Source organism: Macrobrachium rosenbergii, chromosome 12 (genome assembly GCF_040412425.1).
Source record: "Macrobrachium rosenbergii isolate ZJJX-2024 chromosome 12, ASM4041242v1, whole genome shotgun sequence".
Lineage (NCBI taxonomy): Eukaryota > Metazoa > Arthropoda > Malacostraca > Decapoda > Palaemonidae > Macrobrachium > Macrobrachium rosenbergii.
The window spans coordinates 96,811,595-96,832,077 of record NC_089752.1 but is presented as its reverse complement, the minus strand read 5'-3'; the positions used below and the strand labels follow the sequence as shown (position 1 = coordinate 96,832,077).

The 20,483-nt window shown below is 35.7% G+C and overlaps 1 protein-coding gene across 22 annotated transcripts in view; it reads right to left on the bottom strand.

The window, feature by feature from the left end:
• Positions 1-4,336: 4,336 nt before the first annotated feature.
• LOC136843768 (CCHC-type zinc finger nucleic acid binding protein-like) overlaps positions 4,337-20,483 on the bottom strand; it is a 35,410-nt gene continuing 19,263 nt past the window's right edge. For 6 of the 22 annotated variants that reach the window (XM_067112446.1, XM_067112448.1, XM_067112447.1 and 3 more), the window contains exons 3-6: positions 17,980-18,120; positions 15,386-15,525; positions 7,302-7,462; positions 4,337-7,073 (exon numbers count right to left, since the gene is read on the bottom strand). In XM_067112446.1, the coding sequence (XP_066968547.1) occupies positions 6,977-7,073; positions 7,302-7,462; positions 15,386-15,525; positions 17,980-18,120 (539 nt within the window). In that variant the 3' untranslated portion in view covers positions 4,337-6,976. The remainder of the gene's footprint in view (positions 7,074-7,301; positions 7,463-15,385; positions 15,526-17,979; positions 18,121-20,483) is intronic. The other 16 variants (XM_067112452.1, XM_067112455.1, XM_067112453.1 and 13 more) reach the window with 3 other exon arrangements.

The following is a 20,483-nucleotide window of genomic DNA, read 5'->3' as shown; positions in this document are numbered from 1 at the left end:
ACCAAGCTCTCATAAAGATTGGCAAAACCAGGTAAAGATCCAAGTAAACCATAGAATTATAGACTAATATCCTTAAAAAGTTGTCTGTTTAATATCATGGAAAAAAGGGAATGCAAGGCTGACATTGTACTTGAAGACAAACTACATAACCATTCCAACCTATATGGACCACAGCCAAATAGACATACACTTGATCGCTTGTATCTGTAAAGATTTAGAACATAGATAAATTACTGTATTGCCATATTTTTCAACATCCAGAAGGCATATATCTCAACTTTAAGACATGCCATATTAAAAGCATTGCAGATCAAGCATTGCAGTATAAGAGGCTACCTACCTTTTTTATATAAAAAACTTCCTCACAAACCACACTTAACAAATGAATAGATGATACACATTTAAACATCTGTAAATTAGAAAATGGTGTTCCACAAAGTGTAGTAAGCAGTATGCTATTCCTATTAACAATTGATAAGATCACAAACTAATTATAAAGTGGTTTTAAAAATAGTGTATACATGGTGTAACCAAGTGGAGAATGCGAGAGAAGGTACATGGCATCAGAAGGTTTGAGAAATTGACATAAAATGCTTTATCTCAAAGAGAAGGATTCACAGAAGAATAAGACAGATCACTCAGTGCCTTAATGGAAGGCTGGTGAAAGAGGTAGGTTGTCCTTCCTCCTGACTAACCTTTGGAACTTTGCCTTCTCTTGTGAAGAGACCCTGGAAAAAGCAAAGTCTGCTATTAACTGGAAACAAAAGTTCAACCATGATGCAACCCAGAAATATGCCTTAGCAACAAATTCATGGGTCCCTTTCAGAAGAGAAGGAAATCTCTTCATGAACCCAAAGTTGCTCTTCAGCCCATGGACTGATGAATCCAACTGTAGGGGCAGGTCTCAGTATCCTGTGACTAATACCTCCACTTCCATGTCAGAGGTGTGCAAAGGAGTTTGGCAGAATGACTGGGAATGATAGAATTCTCTGATCCAGAGTTCTGACAAACTACCTCCTGCAGTATGCTGATGTGCTTCATGCAAGTAAACAAAAACAGGGATCAGGAAGTGGATAGAACTTTGTTGAACGAGTCTGAGGCTTTAACTGTGACTAATACCTCCACTTCCATGGAATGACTGGGCATGGCCTCCAGGATGATACCCAAGGTGCACTCAGTTGGGGACTCTTGGTACTGGGTAGTAGCCTGAAGACCAGTGTGTTCACAAATAAACCCAGTGACCTAGCAAAAATGCCTCTCTAACCATCAGATCCAGCTTAATCCATGACAGAACAAATTGGATATTCTACTGAAGTAAGGGAGCATGGTAGCCTGCTCAGAGGATCAAGACAAATGTCCAAATTGAGTTCCAAGGCCTAAAGGAGTACAGAAAATCACGAGCACATTTCGGGACATATCAAGAAAGCTTTGGAGAACTGTAGTGGCCTGTAGTCTGGGAAAGTGTGAACTTTTCCTGTGTTTCTGAAGAAAACATCAACACAGGAACTATTATAAACACCAGATTCAACAGATCGAGGCAAAATCGTACAAATGCAACTTACACCATTCTTAATGAGTCTTACTGTGCTGTAGATAGAACTTACCGCACAGCCGAGAGAAATTACAGTAATTCCTTGAAGAGGAAACTTGAAGGAATTACTCAGCCTCATATGTGGTGGACCAAATTGGCATCATCTATCATTGGATCAGGTTCGTCTTCCATTCCACCACTACTAACAGATGATGGTATGTAGATTGGTTACTGGCCCTAGGAAAAACTCTTAACTACTTCATCAAGCTTTTGAAGCTAAGCAATCAGCTGAGGAAGTCCTCCTCCCTGATACTTGTCATCCTGAACTTCTTACAAAATTTGCATTTTGCTCTAGGGATGTTTAGAAAATTCTTGATAATCTTGACGGCTGAGGTGGAGAAGATCCTAATGGTTTTAGAGGTTTCTAGTATGTTGTCTCCCAAAATTAGTAGATTCTATAGATTTTTATGTTGTCCTAGTATTTGTGTGGATGAACAAAAACTTAGTAATACAATGCCTGTTCCAAAGAATGGCATATCTGCAGACTGCAGTACTGCTTTCGATTTAGTAAATCACAAGGCACGTATTTATAAACTTCAGAATCTTGGAGTGGGTGGAAATGTTTTAGGATTACTTGGAGATTTCCTTACAGATAGGCAGCAGCAAGTTGCTGTTGATGGGATCTTTAGTGAACCAAGACCTGTTGTGTCTGGAGTTCCACAGGATAGTGTTCTTGGTCCAGTGTTAATTTTAGTGTACACAGGTAACATGGTTGTTGGCCTGGAAAACAAGATTGTTCAGTATGCTGATGCTGTAACAATTGTGGGTGTAGTGAAGTCTCCACTTTTGAGAAATGAAGCTGCCCTTGGCCTCAATTGGGACATGGACTGGATAAGGGAATGGTGTAGTCGGTGGGGTACAAGGCTGAACTCCAGTAAACAAAAACAGTATTGACTAGCAGATCTTGTACAGATTTCCCACACCATCTACCCATTCAAGTGGATAGAACTTTGTTGAACGAGTCTGAGGCTTTAACTATTCTAGGCGTAACCTTTGACTCACATCTTACTTTTGTGAAACATCTAATGAAAGTTTCAGCAAATACCACAAGAAAGTTAGATATTGTTTGTAAGGCCTTGTAATTATAATGGTAATAAAATCAGTGCAACCTGTTTTAGGTCATTTGTACTTCCTTTACTGGAATATCGTTTTCCAATGTAGATGTCCGCTTCTGCCAGAGATTTTTCTCTTCTAGAAGAATGGTTCGTGGTGGTAGATTTGTGTCCTATTAGAGGCAGTTGACTTGGACCATCGACAGATGGTCTCGTTTGTCACTTTTTCGGACCATCGACAGATGGTCTCTTGTTTGTCACTTTTTCCATAAGTTGTATTTCAACAGAGATCTTTCACATTCACGATTGATCCCCGATCTCCTTTACCTGCCAAGAGCAACCCGATTTGCTGAACAGCAGCACGAATATGCAGATGTGCCTTGCAGTTGAACTCCTTGGTTCCAAAGTCCTTTATTCTTTACACCGTTGGACTGTGGAACAGCCTCCCAGAGGATGTCGTGCAATTGGAACTTTATTAGTTCAAACAAAAGTGCAATGCATTACTACCCTAATACTATTCTCCTTGCATTTTAAAACATTTTATCTTATTTTTTAATAAGCAGAATCTCTTCTTTTTGTATTTTCCCTTGACCTCTCTTACTTACGAATAGGTTTCATCTTCTGAATAATAATAATAATAACAATAATAATGATGTGTATGAAAAAGGTACAGTGTTTCCAAATGTGAAATACAATTTTCAGTCTGCATTGCAGGTTACCAGTTTATGAAACTGAGGCTGTCAAGCTAGGGACTGGGACACTTTTGGCCATGCAGTGCTTAAAACAGTGAATAGGAGTTGGACAGCAAGAATGTAAAGATGATGATGAATTATAAGGATGTAAAGGAATTAGAAGAAAATCCTACTGTTGCTCATTTTAGCCATTCAGTCCTTCAGATAGTTTAAAAGGGAAGTTGCAGTGGTTGGACAGCAAAAATAAAGGAAGAGGAATAAAGAGTTGAAGACTATTGGGTGCCGCTACGGACTGAAGGGTTGCTGGAAAAAACCTTTGGTAATGCTTACACTGCACCAAAAGAGGTGCAACTGATGGCACCAACCCTTATGGAGTATTAGAGAGGTTGGGCAGTGAGACTGAAGAAAAGCAGAGAGAGGTTGGGCAGTGAGACTGAAGAAAAGCAATATGGAGGCAAGTAATAGGCTAAAAGTGGGTGCAGCAGCTGAAGGGATGCTGCAGCCACCCTTTTGTAATGCCTACCGTGCATCATGTAAGAAGTGTAGTGCACTGACACTTGAAATGTGTTCCAGTATAGAGTTGATTGACAGCCTCCATTTCAGTATGAACTAATTTTTTTTTTTTTTAGCTTAGTTTTCAGAAATAACCATATTTTTATAGTTGAGCAAGTCATGTGTAATGGCCCCATAGTAACTGTGCTAAACTTACACTTACTTCCTTGAAAAGAAATCAGTTGCATTAACAGATTTCTGTATTACTTCCGTAACCATACTGCAGGTCTGATTTACTGTCATTTGTTGAAACATGACATGTGAATTGGTGACAATCCTAAAACTTTTCTAGCCACATTTGCCTTGGCAGTTATGTTTAATTTCTAATTTCTTGTCTAACAGAGGTTCAGCTTGGTATAACATTTACAGACTTGAAAAATTATGAGGCTATTTCCCAGTGATTTTCAATTTAGAACCAATACTTCTACATAGGAATAAATAATACAAAATTCGAAGTGAACCTGTTTATTGAGGTATACCAGGCACACCAAGGACATTTATTTCTTCAATGCACACACTACTTCAGAGTAAAAAATGTGAACAACAACTCACTTAAGTGGGAATCTTAAAGGACTAGAAGACTTCATAATCAATCGCGCTTCTCTTCTGCCTCAAAGCTAATAGTTTGTAACAAAATATCTCTCATTTTTATTATTATTATTATATATACATGAATGTTAATCAGCCACTATGTTCCTTGGATGTCACACACAAAAGGCTAATGACTATTACTGAAGAAGAAACTGAACCTGAGTAACAAATTCAACAAGGCTCTCCTTTTCATTACTCTCTTTAATAACTTTGTCTGGCAGTTCTTACAGGAGATGAAATGATAAGCCTTTCTAACATCCAAGAAAAACAGCCGCTAATCAAAACTCATATCAGCATCTCCTTCACAACAACAAAGGGGCGACTGTGCAGGTACTGGTTGAAAGATCATGAACGTGACCTTTTAAGGAACCCGTTATGAGGTAAAAGGGGGGTTCCCAGGCACAGGAGGAAAGGTGGAGTGGAAAAGCATCATGCTCATTCCTGCAAGAGGCACAGGTTTTATAACTGGAAGAAATCATTTGCACTAACAATACAAACGTACTGCATATATTGTATTAACACATAATAACTAGGAGACCCTCCCCTAAATCAACAGTAAAGCATTTAAATGAGGTTTTTCTCTCACTGAGCAAGAATAGTTCTGACCTAGCAGTACAGTCCAAGAAAATAATCGTGCTATTTATTAAAGCTTGATTTCAGCTCTTACCAGCATTCATTCAAGAAGAAAAATCTGTGCCTGAAACAGAAGACACAAAAACAATAATAATGATGTAAACTTTTCCACTCTACCCCCCACCCGACAAATACTGTCGTCTCCAACCTTCTCCTCCTCGTATAACATGAAAAATCTTAACTATGGGGATGAGCAAGTAGGATATACACCTTCTATGCACCCTCCTATGCTATCAATCATAGCAAATCAAACATTAGTCACTAACCACACTCCATGTGTGCATTAAAACCTGAACTCCTTTGTCTCCTCTGCATACACACGACCATCCTTGTCCTCAAACGTAGACTGTGCCAACCAATACCGGAACAGTCCATCGTCATCATCAAGTAGTTTCCTCTACAGCTAGTTTTCGTGACATTATTTTTGAACTCCCACGACAAATTTAAATAATGTGTTCACAAATCTCCTCCTCCTTGCAACAACACCTTTGTGCTGATGACCATTTCACTTGTCAGTAAATTATTTTCCTCCTTCTCTAAGCACCTTTGATGGGTGCTTGGAGGCAAAATGAGAACCACCACTACTCTGCTTGTAATAAAAATGGTAATAAGCTAAACTGGACTATGCTGAAATTGAGATTAAATTCATGCAAGAAAATAGATGCATATTTAAATTATTACAAAAGACAAATACGTAGATTACAAAACCCAGAATATTTGCTGCCATTACAAATCCTATAATGGCCTATCAAGAAGGAAATCCAATAGCCTTGAACATGATCTATGATTAGGTCATCAGCACAAAATGAAAAATTATAAATTCATTTACAGTAAAGATTACACCTAAAACCCCTAACACCAAGTCTGCCACATCAACTAAGTTTAAAAAAAAATTTTCCCTCATTTGAAGCTCTGCTGAACAAATCAAAATAACACCAGGAAAAAACACTGATTAATACAGTAATGATGATCTACTAAATGAATGAGCTTCAAACCTTTAGACACAAGTCTGTAAACTTGAAAATAAAACACCCAATCCTTCTAATTTGGATTCCTCATCTGATTGTCTTCAGAAAAAACTAATTTTATATGCCAAACAACAATATGGGCATATTTGTGGATGAGACTATATGGAAAAAAAAGAAGCCCTTGTAAAATGCTCTCATATGAAGACCATGAGATTACATAAGGAGCTTTAATTTTGGAAGTTGTCTTTCAAAATTACACAAGTGTGTAAAGACATTAAAAAATTCACAGTAAAAGCTTCCACATGTAATCTCTGTCTTGTCTCTCAACATGCAAGGATTCTAATGGCTATACTGGGATCTTGCAAGCTGAGAATTACCTTATTAAATGGGGAGCTTTGGTGAGCTCCATCTCCTGTGACCCTCCTCTCCTCAATGACTCCAGCTCCTCAAACATTTTTAAATCTTAGATGAAATGATGTCAACTTGTAACAAAAAAAGCAATGATAAAGATTAAGCAATTTATTGATCAGGTACTAGGAACACTTTCCTATCCCTCCTACTCATCACCAATAACGTTTTAGAGCACTAAATATATCAGTCATTCTCAGTAGACTTAGTATGGTAATGAACTTCACACCTTACTTATCTAACAAACTGCTTTCCACCTCCTCCAGTGACACAAGTTTAAAGGGACTCCAGGTAAAATTTCAACTCTGGTACCCTGTTAATTTGCATTCCAGCATCAGCAAATAGCCTAGTTCATACCAGGAAATGCCAAAAGTGGTAGCTGACCTGGCTTAAACATCAGTGACCCAAAACTGTCACTACGCAGTTTTGAGAACACTGTCATAGTCTGCAGAAGTTTCGGAGGGAGAGACAAGGAGTGGGGCAGCCGCTTTAAGCCACCATCTCACACTGGCGGGAGATGTGCCCAAATTCGCCACACATGTAACACTTTGGGCAATTACGAGCCATGTGGCCCTTCAAGTTGCACCTGTAATGAAAAGGAACTTATAACAGACCAAAGCATATCTAAAGATTCAAGAAACAAAAACTATGGAAATTACAGGTGATTTTAAGTGAGGGTGATGTAACCGATTCTTATGATACAATGAATTAGTTAACAATATCACTTTTGTAAACAAAATAAGTTAACAATATCACTTTTGTAAACAAAATAATATAACAAATAAAGACTTCAATAAAGGAAACTAAACTTTACCTGTAGCATGTTGTATCACTCTCGCCTGTAGGACAGTCACGAGAGATGTGCCCAGATGCACCACACACATAACAACGCTTCTCATTGTCTTGCTCTCCTCCAATGGGGCATTCACGGGAAATATGTCCAATCTTCCCACACACATAGCACTGCAAGGATGACTTTCATTCAACAGATTATCCAGTTATAAGTTTAAACAATGTTCTTCCAAATCAAAATACATAATAATATCCTTATCATAGCTTAGTTTTCATCATTGTACAATACATATTTCAGTCATCATAAAATGAGATTTAAAATAAAATAACTAATGCATACTTATGGCTACCAAATACTGTTATGCTACTGTCTCTTTTATAATGCTAATTTATTAAATTAAAAAAATTCTTGCAAAATAACCTGAAGCACTAACTGATGCATATACACTTACGTCTACAAAATATAAATTTTAAAAATAATTTACATTTTTCTTAAGTATACAAACCAACTAACATTTGCAAAATATAAATTTTAAAAATAATTTACATTTTTCATAAGTATACAAACCACTAATTGATGTATAACCTTACGTCTACAAAATACAACATTTTAAAACTATTTTACACTTTTCATAAGTATACAAACCAAAGTCTTTTATACAGGAGCATCCCTCAGTGGGAGCAGTAATTGATAATGGAAATTTAGGCACAAGGCACATGACCGGTAGAGATTGGGGGCGAGTGGGAGAACATCCCTAACTTACTTTCCATCACTAGTCTCTTTTCTTTCAGCCATAGACTGAGCAAGGTGGTTGAGGTGGGTTTAACCCTTAACCCTTAGTGGATGGATTGAGCTTCAGTGTGAAGTAAAGCAGGTTTGGGGAGGTGGATGGATTGAGCTTCAGTGAGAAGCAGAATTACGCACCACTGTTATGGTAATAATGATTCGAAACAAAGGTGCAATACCTCTATATGCTATAAATTCACTAATGGCAACTTTTATACAGACGTGAGAGTTAGGCCAGTATCAGTAATGCTTGTGACTTCAAGGGGGAAGGTACTGCATATCTCTCTCACACGAGTCTTTGTAAATTTGCTTGTAAATAAAGAGGTTGCTGTTGTTTTTTGTTTTTGTCTTTAACGATAGTGTGTCGGTTGTAAATGTAATTTTACAAAGAAAATTGCAAAGCAATATTAGAAAAAGCATGTAAAAGTAAAAAAAAAAGTTATTGAATCTTCCTTCTCGTAAACTTACGTGAATATTTTACAATAAATATGCAAAATATTTGTTACTGGTTTTATTTCTTATCTGTTTTGATAGTGTGTGAGCAGTAATAATTTTACAAAATCCAAAAAACTTATATAAGTAGGTAATCATAAAATTTACGATTGTCCTGTAAACGAGGCCGCACAAGGGGTTGTAAATAGTCATTTTCAACTTCTCGCAGAAGGTAGGGAAAAATTTTTTTTTAGAATTTTTTTATTTATACAGTGTGAATGTACGTGTCATTCTCTTTCCATTGATGTGATTTTTTTTTTTTTATTTTGCCAACCTCAAAGTTTCCCTGGTCTGCGGTGCTGCACATTGATAAATTATGCCGTCCCTTAAGGGTTAAGGGATGGCATAATTTACTTGTTAATGGACGATCCCCTCAATACAGGATCTAAAACAGGTCTTGGGTGGTGGACGGATCCCTCTCAGGAGAATTAATATTATGCGCCACACGTTTTGTCTGTACTGAGTGGGAAAGTTTCCAATACTTCAATGGCCCATAAATGAACTGTGGCAACCAAAGAATTCAACTCAGCTCGATCATGGGCACCTTGGGAACTTCAGTACTGTTCTCGACTTGGAGGGGGGAAATGTTTTGCTCTTCTCTCCCCCATGATGTCTTTTTATTGGCTTGCTAAGAAATATACCCGGGGACTGCTGTTGGTTTAAGTTCTTATCTTTTAAGATATGTCAGTTATAATTGTAATTTTGCAAAGAAACAGAAAAAAACATGTACAAATAAAAAAAAGTTACTGCATTTCCCGATCTCGGTAAATTTACGTACATATTTTACAAATATGCTCAGAATTTGTTACTGATTTTATTTCTTATCTGTTATGATATTGTGGGAGTTGTAATTATAATTTTACAAAATAAAATAAATTAGAAAAAACAAGGATAACTTGGTTAAATTTACGAGTGTTTTGTAAAAGAGGCCCCACACAGGGATGTAAATAGTCACTTTCAACTTCTCGTGGAAGATAGGGAAAATTTTTTTTTAGAATTTTCTTTCTTAAACCATGTGCATATGCATATCTTCTTTCCATTGACGTGTTTTTTCTTAAATTGGCCAACCTCAAAGTTTGTCTGGTCTGGGGGTGTGCATGATATATACAATTAGCTCATCCCTTCAGGGTTAACATAACATAGGAATCGCTATATCCAAATTTGTTTAATACTCTCAACATAGTATATTTTCCAAATAAATGAGGTGAAAAAAATAACAGAAGTTGATGGTGGCCTGCCTAACCTCCCCAATGAGCTCTCGGCCCTTCTACCCTGTACATGCTTACCCTGGCCAGCCCCCACCCACCCCCATACTTGGCCACTATAAGAAAAAACAGAACATTTACATGACATTGGTTCTCTTGAGACAATAGAGATGCAAAAGCTTTAAGGTAGTCAAATACCCAGCCCCTCCACCCCAATAACATCTCTCCAGGTGTATGCCTGTAAAACAGTAACAAAACCACCTTCCACCCCTGCAGCACTGCCAACCATCAATGTATGGTTTTTTAAATTTCTATGAATAGTATATACACATGCTGCTCTACTCAAGAACTTTCTGAGGTACAAGCATCCATGATTGTAAATTACAACTGTACTTTAGTTTATTATCATAATTTGCTTAATGTATTTAGGTTTTAAGGTATCACTTGTATTACTTAAATATACAGTACAGTATTAGTACAAATTATGTTTTAGTATGAAAAAACAAACAGTACTGTACACATTGACTCCACATATATCAAGTTGGACTTATGAACAAATAAAGATAAGAATAGCCATTCAGAACCTAACTCATTCGTAAGTAGACCAGCGTCTGCATACTGTATGTGTGTGTGTGTGTATTTATATATATATATATACACATACACAAATATATATATATTTACATACATATTGTAGTACTGGGGACCCAATGGATAATGTCAAGATGTGAAGAGGGTGAAACCAAATACAGTGCTCCCCAATTTTTATGTGGCAATAGGTTCCAGAACCAAATACAGTGCTCCCCAATTTTTATGTGGCAATAGGTTCCAGAACCTACCACAGAAATGCAAAAATCCCCTCTAAAAATGCTTATAACTGCCAAATACTTTGTACCCCTTAAACTAAAATGCTCATAAATGCCTATTTTAACATTTCACAGTTAATCTGATAGTTCAAACAAAATCATACCTAATTATCATATTAAAACAATTTAATATCATTTCAAACATAATTAAATCCCAAAATGCCCACAGTACCCTTACATTCCAGTACTCTCCTATTACTGTTCAAACAAAAATATACTCAAACTATCATCCCAGAACACCCTAATGTTTCAGTCATGTTGCAAAATTAAGTATACCAGCCTACAACTGTTACTCTTAAGTATCCCTTATCATTCAAACATGCACATTTTCTTTGGCCTACGTAACTGCGCATCCTTCTGTGAATACTGTAATGCACTAGGTGTACATTTTACGTATATTGATATTTTCCTTTGTTGTAAGATGATTTTGAAATATTTACTGTAGATGTACATATTTTGGGATGGTACTAGTACTGTGCAGAGCACCTAAAATACGTGGGAAGTCTAGAAAAACGGGGGGGGGGATATATATCTCCAAACAGAATGCTAGGTTTGTTACACGATGTTAGTATTTTTGCGATTATGTACAAATACATTTATGATGAAAAAAAAAAATTATTTACTATAGTGTTCCTGGGTTTGTGTCATTTTGTGGTTAGTCCTCACCATCTCCCATAAGTCTATAAAACAAAATTCTTGTTCCATCATCTCTCTCTCAGTATACATATACCGAGAGAAAACAGCAAAATTTCTATAACATGTTATTTCACTTAGAATCTATTTATACTATATTCATCTCATCACCATAAATATATCTAAAAAATTCGAATTTCATATGTAGGCTCCAGTAGCAATTTTCTGTGACGACGTAATCTCTCCTCTCTCTCATATATCTGTACTGCACTGTACATACTCTTTAATTTGTGCTTTATCTAATTTACTGTACCATACTTCATTCCAAGTTTAGCTGACTATGATTATCACACATTATAACCATACACAAGAGAATATTTTATCACTGATGATGTTTCATCTCTAATCACCGAAAATATTTAAAATCCGAATTTCATACATAGGCAACTCGCAACATTCTCATCCCAAGCCATAGTTTAAGTAAGTTAAGTATACCTTAGTTTAACCAGACCACTGAGCTGATTAACAGCTCTCCTAGGGCTGGCCCGAAGGATTAGATTGATTTTACGTGGCTAAGAACCAATTGGTTACCTAGCAATGGGGCCTACAGTTTATTGCGGAAACCGAACCACATTATAGCGAGAAATGCATTTCTATTGCCAAAAATAAATTCCACTTATTCTTCATTGGCCGGTTGGAGATTCGAACTCGCGCCCAACAGAGTGCTAGCTGAGAACAGAACCCCAAAGAGCCAACGATATATATATATATATATATATATATATATATATATATATATATATATATATATATATAAACAATGAAACATTATTTCACTTACAGAACCCATTTATACTGTACCTAGATGGATGTGAAAACCACAGTTCTCTCACAGTATACAAAAATATTTTAATGAATATAGTAATTTGTGAATACTGTACACAGGGCTGCTCTACGGGAAAAAAAAAGTGATAATTTTAGAGATATAGCCCAAAGATTTTCCCCATTAGTGAAACTTGCCCCTGGCAGGAGAAAACCTCCTTAACCCTTTCACTACCAGCCTGTTGTTTCCAATAGTGATGAGATCAGTGTCCTGTTAATCATGTAACTAATTTTCTTCCCGTTATTATGTACTTTGATTCTTTGTTATTTTCATTACTGTTATAATATCACACTGTAATATTATGTTTTATCATAGTAGTGACACAACATGCATACGATATGTAAGTAATCATTCAAATACTGAATTATGTAGTTTTTCTTGAAGTCTCCAATAAAAGTTTCAGAGCATCAATTTTTGTGAATTAAATCTTCAACAGTCTTCCAATGACAAATTTTATTGTTTGCTTTGTTAACTCACACCACCTCTGGTGCTTGACAAATCTGCTTCCTCCTTTCATTTCCTCTTGTCTATAACTGCAATATAATAAACATCATCATATTCCCTGTGGTCACTATCAGAACTAACTGAAAATTCAGGTCTACTACTATAGTCGAGCCAAACGAAAGTGGCGCGTGAGACAATGTATCGTGGCGAAATCTAAAGAGTTCGTTCATTTTACCTGGAGACCGCGGTTGAGAGAAGTCCTGAAACCGAAGATGCATTAAGTTCTTAAAGGTGGTAGGGTTCCGTCGGTCATAATCCCGGATATATTTTCCTTTTCGGTTTTTTTTTTCCAGGTGGTCAATAGAAAACAAATAGGAACCTTGGAAGAATTATGATCCCAGGTCAATCAGAGCCACCAGGGAGTGCTTTAATACATTATAAGTGTTTTCTTCCTTCAAAAATATGCTAATTTATCCTTAATGTCTTCTGTATAGGATTATGTATGTATATATATATATATATATATATATATATATATACACACACACACACACACACATAAAACTGCCCATTGACTCGGTACTGGAATACCTTAAAGATGAATTGCATAAACTTTATTTTCAATGAGGAATATTTTAAACAAACGTTTGGTATAGTAATGGGAAACCGACTTTCTCCTGTTCTTTCAAATTTATATATGGAATTTTTCGAATGCCTCTACATCCCCAAGATTTTCCATTTTCCCGTAACATGGTACTGTTATATTGATGATATTTCAGCCATCATACCCAAAGATTTGGATGTAAATAACATATTGGCTCAAACTCGAGTGACCCTTTCAATTGTAAATGTAGTATTTATTTATATGAAAAGACAAGTAATTTGACATGTGTTAACGATTTAGATATCAACCCCACTCAGACAAGAACAAGATTAATTTTTTTTTTTTTTTGTCTGACACAAAATCAGTTAATCCGCAGGTAATAAGCTGATCAGATTGTTCACTCATATCCTCACTGAGCGGTCTTTAAGGTCTGATGTCCGAAATCTTTTGATGTTGATACGATGCATTGGATGGAGACCTTCTCTCATGCGCCACTTTCGTTTGGCTCGACTACAGCATTGTCTTTTACAGATAATTGCCTCTGTACTACTTCACCATCAAGAGAAACCTGCTCCCCATATAGCATTTTCATGGTTACTTATGGCCAGGCCTAGACCTTGTCTTGAGATTATCATGGAAGTTAGAAATCAAATGTTGCCATTTGTCACTAGAATACAGACAAAAGCTCCTTAATATCATGAGGGAAATGTGTTCTACTATGAATTGCCCAACTAGAGACAAAAACTGATGACTGAGGAGATCAGTCCCATGTCATGGACGAAACTTTTTTGAAGACTGAGGTGGTCAATCCTGCACAGTGAAAGGGTTAACTCCCTGCAACTAACTGGAATAATTAACCAGCCCACAAATGCCTAGGAGCAAGGGATGTCATGATTAGTGAAGTGGTTGCCCACAGCAGCAGGACCATGGGCTTGTACCCCGCTTATGTATTGGTGATAATGTATGGAAAATATTTGAGTAACATGACTTCTCCTGTAAGAGACTTCAGGTTGGTCAGAAGGTAGCTTAATTCTGGTTACTATATTATTAAGTAAAAAGTTCAGATATAAGATCTACCATGTATCCTGGTTGCACACAGCTACAGCATATCTGTACTAAATTTGCAGCCAAAGAAAAAGTGCATAGTGATGGGAGCCGAGTGATGGGTACTCCCCCATCTCCATCTGTTAACCACCCTGTTGTCACGTTTCAAGACCGATTCCAGCTACATGAAAGGCGAAGATTTGTATTCCCGTATGAAGGAACAAGTGTCACTGATCTTTTCAATTCACTACAGATAGCATTTAGCACCCCTAGTACTCTACTTTCTCATATTTACACACCTGAGGTCTTACAGGTTTATTAGTTACACCAAGGCCCTTACATGTTGACAAATACATCCTTTCAAAGTTCCTAGCACTATACCTTCTGATGTAAATTTTATCTACTCTTGTTTGGCTGCAGTAAGCTCTGCTGAAAGCCACTAATAAAATACCTTGAATAAACCTATCAATGATTTTAACTACAGTCTTTTTACTTCAAACCTTCTCCCACAAAAATTTCAACTTCAGAACACCTTGCTTGTTCACAATTTCAACCTAAACTTTAGAACATAATGGTTTTAACCAGCCCAATGACATACATTCTCAACACTTGCATATTGCTGGCTTAATGAAGACTTCATTGTAGCATTCTTCTTAAAATGAATGCTCTCCTCAGACAGATCTGACACTGACCAGGTTAAACGGACTATAATTATCCAAATTCAACCTTATTACTTCAATTCCATAATTTTACTTCAATCTGAAGTGGTTTTACCAACTATAAGATTTTCTACTTCAAAAGCAAGGTGCATATGGAAAGGAAAGAAAAATTTCCTACATTCAAAAGACAAAGTAAACCCATATCACCTCACAAATATAAATACATTGCCTCCATGTTTCTATTTCTTTCATGGCACAGAGGTAGGTACCATGAACTCCTAGTTTTTATAAATTACAGAAATCCATCAATAACTTCTAATTCCCCCCCCCTTGTTTTTTATTTAATTTTACACCTGGACATTCAAATTCAGCTTGGTCTACTCATTTTCTGCTTTTTTGAGCACTAAACACAAATATTCTCCAAATTATCCCCATTTGTATCCAATGTAAGCACATTACAAAATTAAAAGTATTCATAATGATCCTCACCTTTGCATTTCGATTTTCACTCTTGTTTTCAGTGCATTGACGGGAGATGTGTCCACTTTTGTTGCAAACATAACAGGTACGTTCTGGTTCTGGACAATCGCGGGCTATGTGGCCCATTCTGGAGCAGTTATAGCATGAAGCTGTGGTTGGGAAAAAACAATATATAAATGACTAACACACTTATAAGATGAATAGATCAGTGAAAAAAATATACAGTACAAAGTTATACAACTATAGCAAAATCCACCTAGCTTTGCAGCTAAGCCCCACCCACTGATTACGTCATGACCATTCCTTGAATAATAATTCACTATTCTGAATTTAAACACAAACACTTTATCAGAGCTATGCACACTGGTATCTCATATTGATTCCAGGAAACTGTACTACATTTTAAGTAATAAAATCTATTTCATCGCAATTGTTTACACATTCGGATGGATGACAAGCAGTGACTGCACTCTACAAAACCAGAATATGCTTATGTTTAACTTAAAGTTACAGTATGATAGGCTATATGATTCATACTGGATATAATTTGCTGAGAATTTTCTAAGGACATTATCGCCTTTCATATGACATTTGGATTACAGGCCTATCCTATCTTATATTCAGCCATTGTATTGTGTTTGCTGTTGTGTTTATTCTTGTTTTTGTTTCTGCTGTTATGGTGCTTGTAGTGTCTTTGAAAAATTTTCATATGGTAACCTTACATTGCAGAATAAACATAGACCTATTCATAAAATCCTGGTGTAAAGAATTACCCGCCAACTCGTTAACTGAAATTTAGTCATAATCAAAAGTAATCGAGATCTTTATTTTGTCCAACAGTGTTAGAATGCTACTAAAGTCAAGTGATTCATGGGCTACTCAGACTGGTTGGATCTTCTTATACATAACTTTTTCAGCTATCATGTACTTTTTTCTTATTTCTATAAGTATCTTATGATGCTTTCCTACCCTAGCCTTCATTTTCATAGAAATGCTACAGCAGCCTTATATTTACTCATCACAGTAATATAATTTGTTATCCCTTTCGTAAATATATTTTCAACATTGACAGCAACTTAATAGTTGTGTGTAACACTGAGACAGTCATACGATTGATCTGTGTGCGCCATCAACTACCGTGCCAGTAAGTTTTACTTTTATTCTCTGTGGTGTAAGTGGAGTTACAATTACTATGGCCATCCACACTGTATGTGTATGTGCACTTGCTTATTCGTGTAAATTCCACTTCATGTATATACATTATATATCGTGAAAGTACTATATTAATTAAAAGCTACTCTATTTCCAACAGTACGGGAAGAAAACTATTTGCGATAAGAAACTGACGTGTAAGTCTATGCTCTGTCATTGCCTCAAAATATAAGAAATTGACATGTAGGCCTAATCTCTCGATGATATTAACATTTGACATGCAGGATTATGAACAATTAATACCCTAACCTTGGAAATGGAGAAAAAAAAAAAAAAAAAAAAAAAAAAAAAAAAAAAAAAAAATCCAAGATCTTCATAATGATATATTAACTTAATATATCTTTTATCGGAGATATCAATTGCATATGTCAACTCCCGGGAACTCAAATCTGTGCTGTTATGATTCATGCATGAAACTCAAGATGACCGAATGGAGTCAAATCCGTACTGGTAATCATCTGGACTGTTAACCAGTGTGACGTAAATCCCCTTCGAGAGTTAGCCAATCACTGGTGTGCAGTGGGCGGGCTTTGCTGCACAGCTAGGTGGATTTTGCTATAACTTAAGTAAATGAGCACACAGATTACTATGTAGAAAAAAGATGGTATAAAGTTAATCTAAAGGTAAACTGAATATAAATGTAATAACATAAACAAGAACTAAAATTATATGCACCAAAACATACAAGCCACAAGCAATGCATGTACACCTGGACCAAGTCATAATTTGAAATATATTGGGACACAATTGAGATTACATTTCATATTTTAAAGGAGGGGAAAAAAAAAAATAAAATAAAAGGCCAGTCTCTAACATTGCTCATGACTGTCCCTTAGTAATTCCATGATAAAAAAAACAATGAATTTCACTATAATTCTTCATACATCTGTAGGTAACTCAAAATACAAAACTGCATTCCTAAGGAAAATTTATTGACTCCAACTATCTCAGGTGAGTTAATTGTTAACATCAATATTATATGGGTAAATTACACCCATTCAATCAGGCAAAATCTTTTTATATTCAAGGAATAAAGCTTTAGTTGCACTACTGTAAAATTACGATAGAGAAAATATTAAAAAATTGCTGTTTTGTCTAATGAAAAACAAAAATTGCTGTTATATAAAAAAAAATTTCTAACAATAAAAATATCTGTAGTAGCAACAAGAGACCCCATATTTCTCATGACATTCTAAATAGTTATGACCACTAAAATTATCATTTGTTTGAATATAAGAAATGCTAAGTGACAACAAATCAAGATTTTAAATATGAAAATAATGATTACTTATGATTACTTCAACAAATTCTACTTATGCACTCAATGCTGGCTACAAATGAAGTAACCAAGTTTCTATTACTGTATACTGAATATGAAGAGATACACTTACGCTCATCCGAGGAATGTTCACAATCCTTGGCAATGTGACCAACGCCATCACATCTGTAGCAATGGTCTTCTTCCTCCTTGCAATCACGTGCGAAGTGGCCAGGACGGTTACACTTGTAGCATTTTTCTAAAGAGTAGATATCTGAAGTCACGAATGTGACCAAGGTTTTCATTAATTAAGGAATAATATGAACTTCCTACATGGTATACTGTAGTCCAGGGACTATTCTGTCGCGAGGATGCATCATCACAGTGTGGGATTAGGGAAAGGGAGACAAACAACATAAGTGATAATGCAGGCATCTGCTATGATACATTTTCAAAAATGTTCAGACAAATTTGTTCAGGGATAAACTTATTTTTACTCTTAAGTGTTTTTATTCTAAAAACTACATATCTATAATGGACATAAAAAAAATTGATGCCAACTAGAAGATGCCTTATGCACTACATACACACTGTGATGCTGCTGCTGATGATGAGATAAGCATGCACGCTATATCCCATTGCCATCTTACAGCCCTCTCATGAACTAAAAGCAACTATGCCATTACTTGTTACTAATTTTTTTATTTTATTAAATACAATGTAAGCTTTGTTAAAATATGAATTGCAAAATGGAAGCTCAGGTGCTTTCTAATTCACCAAAAAAATTACAAATACACAAAAACAGCTTGTTTATATTTCTTTATATAGAGGATTAATTAAATTTCCCTTCCCTTACCTACACCAATTCACTAGCCTGAACCACCAGGACTTGAAAACCCACTAGCCAAAAAATATACTGAATAATATATATCTATCAGCAATGCACTGGCCCTTACTGATGCTGTACAAATCAAGAACAATACAGTATCAAACATTTAGCATCCGATATTTTTATCTCAAAACTTGAGAACTTATAAAAAAAAAAAAAAGTTGATAAAATTAAAAATTTTTCAAAAACTCATCATTCCAGTTATGATTCATATTTCAAATAAGATGGTACAGTTAAAAAGTTCAGAATGCATCCTCTTTACAATCCACACAACTAAAAGAGGGTAAAAAGCAGTTAAAGTAAAGAACCAAGCAAACGAATTGCATGTCACAATCTTTAATCCTTAATGCCAAATTTCCATCTATGTTAACTGAAAAACTGACAATTACACCCTTCAAAAAGGGGGGGGGGGCACGTTTCAAGAATCCATGCAGGCTACAGACAACTTTTCATTCCACTTCCTTACTAACAGGGAAAAACAATTCCTATCTAAGACATATCTCAAGCCTAACAGACATGCAGATAAAAGTAAAGTTCTTCAACAGCAGTAATTTAAGATTTTTTTTTTTTTATAAAAATTAAGCAAAGACAAGGATTTAGTGTTAAAAAAAAAAAAATTCCTACAACTTTACACAGCTAACACTCAAAGCAAACTGCAGTATTCCTCACCAACGAAGTACTGAATGTTACAGGATTGTGAATAAATAAAAAGCTTTAATAGAAAATCTATTCAGACTATTATAAAGGAGCAAAAGCTACACCTTTTTTGAGAGGCTTATAACACAACCAACCATAAAACTGTTCAGTCTGTTTTTAAAATATATGATTCAAAACAGTACAGTACTGTAATATAACACTTCTGGCCAAGCTAAAATGATAGTGGCTTCCAATATGGGTACTGCAATTTAAAAAATGCAACTGCAGCCAAGGTAACTCAAATGTACAGTTATGACATGGGAGAATGCTAACCCGCTTAGAATACTAGCTCACTGAAACAGCATCTCATTTTCTGAAAATGACATCTTTACAACTAAACTCTAAATTCTGGGAAAAATCTTACTTCTCTATCTTAACTGCTAATGTAAGTATATGTTCTAATGATTTAAAAAAGTCCATTCTCAAAGTCCTGACCACACTAGTAACACAAACATCTGCTAAAATAAACAAGCAGAACTCTTAAAATGTGTTACAGTATTAATGACTAACCAACTTAACACATGCATAATCTAGTTACTTTCCTAGTCTTTATAGCTTATAAATCCTAGAATAACTGGTTTATTCTACACACTAAGCAAAATTATGTTAAAATGGTCTATAATGATAAAACACTCCTGAAAAATCTCAACTACCTACATTTACCAGGCAATGATCATAAAATAAGTGCATGGAACATTATCAAGCAACATTATATGGGAAATACTCTAGTTTATTGCATCGTTACTAATCCAATACTATGACGAAATACACACACAACAGTTCATATTCTCCACTCTAGCGAACATTTTTCCTATTACTGTACCAGCAGCAGGAAATACAGCAAGTGATGGGAGGGGGATTCTACTTGGCTACATCACAGATTTAAGTTCCATGACCAGTATATTCAAGAGTACACTTACACACATCTACTTCGGCATTTTCTTAGTGTATCTGTACATTGTACTTTGGTTTCTTTACTTTAAATTCTACGAAGTACAATATCATTCACCATTTTACTCATTTTCCTTTACTGCTGCTTTCAAATCCTCCTT